Below are 12374 nucleotides of genomic sequence, written 5' to 3'. Positions count from 1 at the left end.
AAGCAGAATAGTAACATTTTATCCATTGTATTTTTTACTGTACTTTTACAAAAAGTTATGAAATTTCAGCTCCTTTGTTTTTTCATAACTATACTTTTTTTTTTTTGGGGGGGGGGTTCGAGACAAGGTTTCTCTGTGTAGCTTTGGAGCCTGTCCTGGCACTTGCTCTGGAGACCAGGCTGGCCTCGAACTCACAGAGATCCACCTGCCTCTGCCTCCCGAGTGCTGGGATTAAAGGCATGCACCACCAATGCCCGGCCATAACTACACTTTTAAAGTACTTTTTAAGTACCATAGTACTTAACCACAAATCCATCTCCAGCAATGCTATACTTCCAAAAACCTAATAACTAACCAGTATCTCCCCAAAATTCACGTTTCTTTCCCACTGGGTCCCACACCCCTTTAAGTGAGGTTCAGTGAGGTCCAAAGCACCCACATCTTTGCAATGGGAGTGTGTGAGGGACACAGCAAGGCGGCGGCGGCGGCGGCGGCAGCTCAAGTCAAGCCGAGAAGGCTCAGAAAGTCAACTGCGCTGTCACCTTTTCTTGGACATTCAGTCTCCAAAACTGTTTAAGCCACCCAGACTATAGTGTTTTGTAATAGCAGCTCTAGGAGATCAATACAATCACCATTTGGATGTAAATTTCTCAATGTTTCTTCTATGTAAAACAATGAATAGCTTTCAGCTTTATCTCTGCAACAGTGACCCAAGGCTCCGGATCCAGATGAAATGCTTTCATTTTTAAACAATCATGTGTTTTTGAACATTCCTAGTCTGTACATTCTTTAATCCATCCCTACCCAATTTAGTGTAGTTGAAGGTTTGGCCCAGCTTAAACTCATTTCCTTAATTTCCATAGGATCTATGTAGTTGAGTAAAATTATCTTTTTTTCTAAACTTCTATGCAGATTAAGATTACTCCAAATTATTAGTGACAGTTCTATCCTGATTCAAATCAAATTCTTAAATGATATATATATATATTCCCCCCCCAAACAAGGTTTAAGCTAGAACTCACTACACACCTCTCAGACTGGCCTAAACTCCTATCAACTCTCCTGCCTCAGTCTTCCAAATGCTAGATTATAGGTACAAGCAATCTCATCGCTATTTTTCAATGACACTACATTTTGACTACTCTGAATATGATTTAAAATGTGGTTTGAATAAGAATGGTCCCCATAGGTACAAATGCTTAGGTATCAGGGAGTGGCACTGTTTGAAAGGATTAGAAGGTGTGGCCTTTTTGGAATAAGTATGTTACTGGGGGTGAGCCTTGCTGAGTGGTGGTAGAGCACATCTTTAATCCCAGCACTCAGGAAGCAGAGACAGGTGGATCTTTGGGAGTTCCAGGCCAGCCTGGTCTACAAAGTGAGTTCCAGGCCAGGCTCCAAAGCTACAGAGAAATACTGTCTCAAAACAAAACAAAACAAAACAAACAACAACAAAGAGCTGTTTTGCCTTGGTTATTTTGTCTTTTTCACAGCAATAGAATGGTGACCATCACCTCTCTTATTTAGAATGTCAGTTTGTAGTAAGAATCTTAAGTCATCATATTCACAATGCCTAGCAGAACCAACTTACAGCAAGCCTTCAAATACCTCCTTATAGGCTCAGTTTTTCTTTTCTTTTTTTTTTTTTGGGGGGGGGGATTTCCAAGACAGGCTTTTCTGCAACTCACAGAGATTCACCTGTTTCTGCCTCCCAAGTGCTGGCAGTTTATTTTCAAATTGTTTCACATAAAGCATTTTAATTCTATCTCCACTATTTTTCCTATCCACCATCAAGAGTCTCTTTGGAATTGCCAAGTGTTCTAATACAATACTTTATCATAATCTAATACATTACTTCTACTTAGTCTTTCCCATTCCAATTGCAATCCCATTTTATTGAAAACTAATAATAATATCTTATCAAGATTTACCATATCCTTCTCTATACATTTCAGGATATTAAAAGCATCTCTCAATATTATACATATCATACAACATACAAAGTGAAATATGTTACATAATTCTATATCCCTAGCTTCATCCATTGTATGTCATATTCTAGTAATCAGCAGATACTAACAGGTATTCCAGGGAAAATGTTTGGAATGTTATTGTGTGGGTGATGTGTGTGAGTACAGGCTCGTGCAAGCCACCATGTGGTGGGGAGGTGAGGGCAGACATTTTGTCAATCAGTTCTCCCCTTCTACCTTTACAGAAGTTCTTGGAAATTAAACTTGGGCTGTCAGACCTGCACAGCAAAGACATTACTAATTTAGTTATCTCACCAGCCCCAAGCAAGTCACAGTCAAGAGACTGTGACACCCAGTCTGCCCTTCAACTCACTGTGTAGCCCTGGCGGTCTTGAACTCATGATCCTGCCTCCAGAGTACTGGAATTACAGGTATATACCATCATTCCCTGCCTGTGTCTAGAAAATCATTACTTCAAAAACTTATATGAAAATATATAAGATTACTCAATGTTAGTAACAAAAAGGATCCTGGCTAATACGTGTGGCTGTGGTTTCACACAATGCAGGATTTCATGATACCCAAGTAAAAATTGGTGGCTACATAAATTATAAAGAATACTGAAAAAAGATTTAAAGACAAGATAATATACCCAATGAGAGGGTAAACAAGTGAAACATTTCTTACTGGCTGTAAGGACTGAGGCTGCCCTGGTGCAACTATTGTGGTCACGGCTGAAGTTGGCTGCACCACCACTCCTTGTGGGTGAGCTGTGAAAATCTGCTGTCCCTGGATATACTGAAGATTTGGCTGGGCATAACTCTAAAAGACAAAATGAACAAAGCCATAGTTTATATTTTTCTGGATTGTACTATGTGAGGCAGTAACTGACTTCCAATATGACATAATACACACATACCCTTTTAAAAAAGATACTTTATATATATATATATATATATATATATATTATATATATATATATATTTGGATTCAAAGGCATATAGCAATTTTGTTTCAAACATGGAAGGTTTTTGTTTTTTGTTTTGTTTTGACAGTCTTTTACTATGTAGCTTTTGACTGACCTTGAACTTGGAGATCCCCCTGCCTCTGCATTTTACACACCCACACCCACACACATACATACACACACCCACCCCTCTGTCCATTCTGCTCTTTTGAAGAACCCCCCCAACTTCTTTTTATTTATAGCTCAAGCTGGCTTTGAACTCACAATCCTGCCTCAGCTGCGTAAGTCAAAATTATAAGTACATACCACCATATGAAACTTTAGTGAGATCCTTTGTTGCCAACTAGTAATAATTTTAAGTTTGTTTTGACACAGTAAGATCAACAGCAGTTACTCACAGTATAAGGTGATCAAATATTAAGATCCAATTCTTGTTTGTAAGCTTTTTGTAATCTATAATAAAAACTCCTATGAAGATAGCAAAATATAATGAATCTAACATTTTTATACACAGTGATTTATACTGGGAATGAATCCACAAAGCACTTCCACCTCTCAATCCTGTCACATCTAGAGTCTCTAAGAAATAATGAATATGTCTAAGACTTAAATCTAATTTAATTAAATTTTGACTATATTTGACTATATTTAGATACTTCTCTCAAGGACAGAGTCTGAGCCCAGGGGCTGAGATACTATCAAGTATGAACCAAAGCATCAATACAAATACAAAATAAGTCTAAACGATACGGGTAAAAAACCCAAGCAATATGAAAAAGTTGGCTTTCTCTTCTACCAGGGAAGGTTCCAAGGATGGATGGAGCTCAAGTTGTCAAAACACGAGGCAAGAGGTCTTCACTTGCTAAACCAGCTGACCTTTAAAACTTTAAAATATGCCAGCTGTAGTGACACACACTTAGACCTAGCACTTAGCTGTTTAGTGTGTACCAGAATATGTAAGTGTGCATGCCATCAGAATTCATTCAACTTCTAAGAGATATTGTAACCAATGGGTAGTTACTTTCAAAGTTACCAAAGTTGTCATAAGCATCCAAATTTACAGTTTAAATCCTCTGCTTTGGACCAAAGAAGAAAACTCAGATAGTCTAACAAAGGAAACATGTTCCTAGTTAAAATCTTGCCCTTGAGATGATGTTCAGTTTTTCACTGGCAATGGTGCTTGGGTCATTCTCTCTGCCTCTTTGTAAATGTGAATCCAAATCTTCCTTGAACGACCATGATATTGGGACATAAGCTCTGATGTTTAAACTCTCACGGCAATAGGAGACTGAATTTAAGGAGACTGCCCCTTATCAGAAAATACTTCCTGATGTCACAAGGAACTGGGCTCAGACCCCAATCAAGAGTAAAACAAGAAATATGCTATCAAAAAGTTTTTTTTTAAGCTAATATATACCCAGATAATAAGAAGTCAATAAAAAAGAAGTTATTAGCAGCAAAAGTTTATCAGTGTTTAAAAGTGAAGGTAAGGTAGATTATGGGTACTTTCCTATATGCTGGGAACCAAACTCAGGTCCTCTGGGAGAGCAGCAAGTACTCTTAACCACTAAGCCACCTTTCCAGCCCCAGGCAGAAGTGTTGACTACTACAGAGCAGAGCTGTGTTTCTTTAGTGTGCAGACTGGTTCCAAATATTAGCAACAAGATAACCTGATTTCAAATAGCGGCATCAAAATTCATAAAATCAGGTGCCAAATTTGACCTGTTTTTTAAATGCAACAGCAATATTTATAGAATGAGAATTTACCACCAGGAACAACCCAAAGGACAATAACTCCCAAAGTAAATGGTTTTTTGTAAAAAATATTTCATTTATTTATTATGTATACAACATTCTGCTTCCATGTGTATCTGCACACCAGAAGAGGACACCAGATCTCATAACGGATGGTTGTGAGCCACCATGTGGTTGCTGGGAATTGAACTCAGGACCTCTGGAAGAGCTCTTAACCTCTGAACCATCTCTCCAGCCCCAGTAAATTTTTTTTTTTTTTTTTTTTTGGTTTTTTCGAGACAGGGTTTTTCTGTGCAGCTTTGGAGCCTATCCTGGCACTCGCTCTGGAGACCAGGCTGGCCTCGAACTCACAGAGATCCGTCTGCCTCTGCCTCCCGAGTGCTGGGACTAAAGGTGAGCGCCACCAATGCCCAGCTTTTCTTTCTTTCTTTTTTTTTTTCTTAAAAAAAAAGCTGACTTACATCAGCACCCGAGCTAAATAATCACCCCAAATCATAACATTCATTAGTAGACATAGTTAAAGAAAAAAATAAACACCCCATTCAATATTTTCTTTCCCTGTTTAACCTAACTAAAAATCATTTACAGATGTAAAAATCAACATCAATGATAGGTATCAGTTTAAAAAAAAAAAATTGACTATGGTGCAAGCACTTAGGAGGCACAAACTCGGGCTACCTATAAAGCTGCTGCCTCAGCACTCCGACTGGTTATCCAAAACCGAATGGTCAGCCCTGAATATATTTATACAAGTAACATACAGACTGAGCATGCTGTTATTTATAGACTTAGGAACACCACGCATGCACGCAGGCACACAAACCCTCCTTTCTTAACAGGCTTTTAGCAGAAAGTACTTCAAACTTTAAGAACACATTAACTGGTTTTCAGTTTAAATGAAATAATGCAAAAGGTAAACATTTGTGAGCACAAAAAATATTTATCACTGTTAAACTTCTTTACTTGCTGGGCAGTGGTATAGCATGCTCAGGCAGGTGGATCTGTGAGTTAAGAGGCTCGTCTGGTCTACAGGACAGCCAGCACAGCCAGGCTACACAGAGAAACCCGGTCTCGAAAAATAACAAAAAACCCGTCTTTACTTGGGGGAAACCTGAGAAGACTGGTTTGCTTTCAGATGACTTGAAACTTCACATACTATAGCATGAGTTCAAGGCCAGCCTGAACTACTTAAAGAGACCTCTTGCTTCAAAATTTAAAAACAAACATTAAGAAAGAAGGAAAGAAAGGGAGATGTGGGATTGTAGCCCAGTGATAAAGTGCTTGCTTGAATGTAACACTCTGGGAGAGGGGTGGCGGGTCACGCCACTATGCCCAGCTGACAGCTTGCTTCTTATGTTTTGGGAAGTTAAACATACAAGGGAACTTGCTGAGTAACATTTTATAAAAGGAAAGATTTTGAAGCCCTCTCAAATGAAGTGTTCTCAAATGTGGTCTAGCGTAAATTTGTAAGACTAAGTCACTCATAAATGTCTCAAGACAATTATCACATGACCTGTTAAAAATGAACTTTAAAGTGAAGCTACAGTGAAGAGTCAGTTTATGATTAACAAATTTTCCCAAATGTCATACTAGGTACAAACAACAAATCTTCTGCAAATTTATATTTTTTCATGTCATGGATTATTGTATCATCAAGAGTATCACAACTTATAACTCTTAGTCCTCAGTGTGTTATTATGGCATACAACAGGGTTTGAACATCACAGACCTAAACCTTTTAAAATTCTTCATTATCACTCCCTACCATCTCATGCAAAAATTTTTCAACATTTTAAGGCATTCTGCCTTTTTACAGACGAGGAGACAAAGACTCAAGAATACATGAATCTTCCCCCAAATACAGTAATGATAGCTGGGATTCAAAATATTCACTAACATGCTCCATGTTTCTCATTTCCCAAACAACCAAAACACCTCTAGTCAACTAATTTCATAGAGGGGAAAAAAATCCATTTACCTACTATTCAAAGTAAACTAGGGAGTCACTAAGGACTCCCTTGATAGGGGCAGAATGAAAGGCTAGAAAATAAGTAAAAACTGTAGTGTCCAAGCCCCCCTCTTTAACCCTTTTCTTCCGAGACAGGGTTTCTCTATGTAACAGCGCTGGCTGTCCTGGAACTCACATTGTAGACCAGGCTGGCCTCATACAGAGATCTGTCTGCCTCTGCCACTCAATTGCTGGGATTAAAGGCGTGCGCCACCACTGCCCTCCTCCAAATCCTAGACTATTAAATCCAAAGAAATCTTGCTCACTGTGAGGGGGAAAACAGTCTGTAAGAACTACCATAAAACCAATTAGATTTATAGAGTTGCTTAAGACAAGGTCTAGGTAGCCTAGTCTACCAACTCAGCCCTCTAATACTAACAGTACAATACAGGCATGAGCCACTGTGCCCAGATTCAACTGAGTCTTTAATAATAATAATATATATACATACATACATACATACATACACACACACACACACACACACACACACACACACTTATGTGCACATGTATGTGGGTGCCCATTGAGACCAGAGGAAGGTGTTAGATCTCCTGGAACTGGAGTTACAAGCAGTTGTGAACTGCCTGACATGGGTGCTGGGAACCAAACTAGAAGGACAGCAAGCAACCCTGGCCCCCCCCCCTTTTTTTTATTGTTGTTGTTGTTGTTGTTGTTTTGAGACAGGGTTTCTCTGTGTAGCTATGGAGCCTGTCCTAGAACTCGCTCTGTAGACCAGGCTGGCTTCACAGATCTGCTTGCCCCTGCCGGGATTAAAAGCATGCAGTGAGAGCAAGCACTCTTAACCACTAAGCCATCATCTCTCCTGCCCCAAAGTGTTCTGATTCTTTCACTGCTGTTGCTTAGATTTTTAATACTAGATTAAGGATACACTTCAGCAATCAGAATGGGATAGAACCTTTTTTTTTTTTCCTTTCTCTACAGAATAAGGTATCAAAACCAGAGTTATATGCATGTTAGGCAAACACTGTACCATTAAGCTATTCCCTCAGCCCAGAAATAAAGAAGTATTTTTATTGATCCCTGATATACATTCTTAGAGAAACTTAAAGCATATAAAATATAGTTGAATTGTGTGAGGAGCTAGATTCAGCTAGCATTGCAAAATACAAAAGAATGCAAAAATACAAAAAGGAGCAGTGAGCTGAACACATTATGTTATAGACTATAGTGGTCAAGCCTACATGATGACAACTCTCTAGTGATTACCACATCCTGGCATGCACTCTCTTAGACAGTGTTCTCTGTGGTATAGTAAAGTGAAGTAACTGTGGGTAGTCCTATGGGATGCCTTGGTGTGAATGAGCTGCAAAGTGAACCCTCCATTCCTCATTTAGCCTTCAGATGACCAGAGTTCTAGAAAACAGCTTGACTCTAACTTCATGGACTCTGAGCCAGACTACCCAAGCTGAGTTGATTCTAAATTCCTTACTCATGGAACCTGTGACATAATTAGTCTTAAAACATTAGTCTTCAGGCTGGGTGTTGGTATCGCATGCCTTCAGTCCCAGCACTCGGGAGGCAGAGGCAGGCAGACTTATGTGAGTTTGAGGCCAGTCTGATATAGAAAGCTATACAGAGAAACCCTGTCTACAAACAAACAAAAAAACCCCAACCAAACAAAAACAGGTTTTGGTCTTTAGCCGGCAAATGGGGGCACACCTTTAATCTCAGCACTAGGGAGACAGAGGCAGGCGGATCTCTGTGAATTCAAGGTCAGCCTTGTCTACAGAATGAGTTCTATGACAGCCAGGGCTACATGGAGAGACCTAGTCTTGATAAACAACAACAACAAAAAGGTATTAGTCACCACCCCCACCCTCAAACATTTTACAGAGTAGATAATCAATATAGAGCCGAGGTCTAGGGCTATAATTCAGTGGGAGAATACTTGATGGAAGTTTATGCATAAGGCTCAAGGTTTCATCCCTAGCACCAAGAAACAAACAAACAGCCAATGGCAGCAACTCTTCCCTCATATCAGATTAGCATCTCAAGTGAGATCAGGTCACCAACCATAAGCTTTCTCTCCCCCACCCCCCTTTTTTTTGGTTTATCAAGATAGGGTTTCTCTGTTTAGCACTGGATGTACTGGAACTTGCTTTGTAGATCAGGCTGGCCTTGAACTCACAGGGACCCACCTGCTTCTGCCTCTTAAGTGCTGGGATTAATGCCCAGCTAGCAGTCTTTCTCTTATACCAGATTTAATTAGCAAGATATTAACAGACTTTAAAATATAAAAGAGAGGTTCCACTATTAGTTACCTGCACAATTGGTGGAGTTGTCTGTGAATAAGGAGATGTCACACCATAGACAGTTGAACATGTCTGTCCTTGATAATATATGGTTGCTTGAGACTGTGCAGGGGAGTACTGCTGTTGTACACTGACAGACTGTTGATTTGAATCCCAGACACTATAATTCTGTCCTTGGACTGGGCCTGGAGCTTGTACTGGCATTACAGGAACACTGGAGTCTTGGTGAACCACACTTTCATTCTGAGCTACATACTGTGAACTGGAAACTTCCACAGAGGCTGCCACATGGGGTACCACCGGCACTGATGCAGGGGCAGCAAGGGATTCTGTGGAATGTCCTACCAAGGGCTGAGCATGGTCATAAGGTGCGGGAGAGCACACAGGGTCCATGCTGGGCGTGGGCAGAAGCACCTTCCCAGCATTAGGATTGCTGGGGTCCACATACGCTTGCATGGGATAGCCTGGGGGATAGCCAGCAAAGGGGTGATGAGAGGCATTATAGCCCAGAGAGTCAAAGGGTAGTGGTGATGTCATCCCCAAGTTCTGCATCTGTTGCTGTTGCTTCTGAGCCTCCCTCTGTGCTACCTCTTGTTCAAACAACTTCCTGCGCTCCTCTGTAGAAAGTTTATTTCGGTCTTTGATCCGTACTTTCTTTTTAGAAGTTGGTGTATCATATCTATAAAGAAAACAATAACACAAAAGGTTACCAAATCATGGAAGCAATCAAAAGATTTATAAAACATTAAGTCACTCATTGATATTTCTTCACAAATCATGAAGAAACCACTAACCACACCAAGCCTAATTTGGCAGTGACTAAAAGTCATACTCAAAAGTAGTTAATAAAAGTTATCAAGGGCTTGCCAAAATTCAGCATCCAGCACTGTACAAACCAAACAAAAAAACAGGAGCTGGAAAGATGGCTCAGCAGTTAAGAGTCCATACTACTCTTGCAGAGGATCTGAGTCCAGTTCTCAGCGTCAATGTCAGGTAGCTCACAACTGCCTATTATACTCCAGTTCTAAGAGGGCCAGTGGTTTCTGGCATCCAACACATATGTATTTTAAAAGTTAATCTTTAAAATACATTGGGCTTGGGAATATAGCACAGTGGCAGAGTGTGTGACTACCATGTACAAGGCCTTGTATTTAATCCTGAGGTACCATAAAACAAACAAACAAAAAGTAAGGGACCTGGCAGCCAGAACAGGAAATCCCCCCAGGAAATTACTTGAATAATTCCATCTCTATTCTTAGATTAGTTACACTAGCCTATTTTTCTTTAGAGTTGAGGGTGATTCTGTAACCACAAATATAAAGATTTTAAAGCCTTAACATGATGAAACCCATTTCTTTGTAAAGAAGAAAAAGTGACACAACTACACACACACACACACACACACACACACACACACACACACACACACACACACACACAGAGTCCGATATCAATCTAATTCAGTGCTCCTACAGTCTCCAGAATTAATCAGAGAAGTGCCTGCCATGCAGCAGAAGTATCTAAGCTTGATCCTCAATAGCCACAGAAAAAGCCAAGACACCTGTCATCTCAGCACACTGGAGACTAAGGAAGGAGGACTGTTTGCTGTAAGTTAGGCCAACTACGGTAACATAATGAGATCCTTTCTAAAACAGACAAATAAATAAAATGTAACTATATGTAGTTAAATACAAACTGCAAAGCTCTATTAATCTTCACATCTATTACTACTAAAAAAATGTTTTAAGACTCAACGGTAAAATTCTTATATTTATTTATCTAGAAGATACTATTCCCAAAAGACATTGGTGGGTGTATGTCTGCCTATCTTTTAAGACAAGGTCTCACTATATAGCCCTGGCTAGCCTGGAACTTGCTATGTAGACCAAGCTGGCTCTGAACTTTCAACAACCCCACCTCCGTCACACAAGTGCAGGGATTATAGCTGTTGTGCCCAGTGTCTTAACTTCATCTTTTTTTAAAATAAATCTTTCTTCCATTTATTTATTTTATGCAAGTGTGACTGGGCATACCATAATACAGTTCTGAAAGCCAGAGAATAAAATGAAGGGCTTAGGTGTCTCCTTCCCTCATGTGAGTCCTGGGAAAAGATCTTAGGTTGCAAAGCAAGTATCTTTACCCACTGAGCTATCTCTGTGGCCTCAAACTTTCATACACATATATAATCAATTTTGGTCGTGGCATCTTCACATTCCCATCATCTCCTTCTGAAACCCTTCTTTTCCCAACAAGTCCTCCTACCTAAAAAAAAAAAAAAAAAGTCTCAGTCTATTCTACTCTATCCTATTCTACTTAGTGTGCAAGTGGCGTGCGGATGTGGATAGTAAAGAACAACCTGCAAGAGTCGGCTCCTGCTTTTCACCATGTGGGTCCCAGGGATTGAACTCAGGACCATCAGGTTTGGCCTCAGGCCCCTTTGCCTACTGAGCCATATCTCCAGTCCTCCACCTGCCTGACTTGGACACTTCTGGATTTGCCCAAATAAGAAAACTGCTCACTTACCTGTCGTCTGGCCTTTTTGTTCCCCGCTCATAGGCAGAAGAGGGTGGGGAAAGAGAGCCCCTTCGTTTCCTTTTCTCTTTATTCTGAGTTGGCTTGTCTGGGTCTCTTTCTCTCGACCTGTTAGGAGTCTTTGGAACGGTTTGATCTCTGAAGGCAGCAGCATCCCTTCCTCGTTCAGTTACTAGGGGGAATTAAGTTATTTTTTTAAAGTTTATTTTAGTAGGAAAGTAACATTTCAAGAATATAGTAAAACTTTTACCCAACAGCAAATATATAGACTCTTCTCCTCATTTAGTCTTAACTTTGAATTTTAAAGGTTCTAATTTGTAGTTGTTTGACATCTGAGGAATCAAACCAAATTCCTATTTCCTTATTCTAAATCTGAGATCTGAATCTGAAATCTAAGCAGGGAGATTTCATATATATATGATATGATATAATAACGGAATAAAGGATACCACACAGGTAAAGGTCAGAACACGCACGCACGCACGCACGCACGCACGCACGCACACACACAGGGTTTTTCACTCTAGCAACACTGGGTCATTGTTCGAAGAGATTCCAGAAACCAACCACATGGGCCATTTAGTAATTCTCCTTTGCCTTGTCACAGAGTCGGGGACCCAGGCTGACACAAAATGGGTTTTTAAGGACATTTTAAGATAAGCATGCTTAAGTCTTTTGTGGGTGGCCCAAATCCCATCTCCAGAGCCAAGTTCTCTGTGAACTTACACAGCACATGAAAAATTCCCTACTGTGGTGGTTGGAAATGAGAATGGCTCATATAGTTGAATACTTAGTGCCCAGTTGGTGGAATTGTTTGGGAAGGATTAGGAGGTATGGCTTTGTGAAAGGAATGTGTCACTGGTGTGAAG

General features: G+C 40.1%; 1 protein-coding gene across 5 annotated transcripts in view; it reads right to left on the bottom strand.

The window, feature by feature from the left end:
- Window positions 1-12374, bottom strand: part of Setd2 (SET domain containing 2, histone lysine methyltransferase) — a 90795-nt gene that overhangs the window by 20429 nt on the left and 57992 nt on the right. For 3 of the 5 annotated variants that reach the window (XM_027414684.2, XM_027414685.2, XM_027414688.2), the window contains exons 14-16: window positions 11497-11677; window positions 8983-9652; window positions 2655-2789 (exon numbers count right to left, since the gene is read on the bottom strand). In XM_027414684.2, coding sequence (XP_027270485.1) covers window positions 2655-2789; window positions 8983-9652; window positions 11497-11677 — 986 coding nt within the window. Of the gene's footprint in view, window positions 1-2654; window positions 2790-8982; window positions 9653-11496; window positions 11678-12374 lie in introns of those variants that run through there. The other 2 variants (XM_027414686.2, XR_004769766.1) reach the window with 2 other exon arrangements.

Source organism: Cricetulus griseus, chromosome 4, assembly GCF_003668045.3.
Source record: "Cricetulus griseus strain 17A/GY chromosome 4, alternate assembly CriGri-PICRH-1.0, whole genome shotgun sequence".
NCBI classification, from domain to species: domain Eukaryota; kingdom Metazoa; phylum Chordata; class Mammalia; order Rodentia; family Cricetidae; genus Cricetulus; species Cricetulus griseus.
This window is presented reverse-complemented; position numbering and strand designations above follow the sequence as displayed.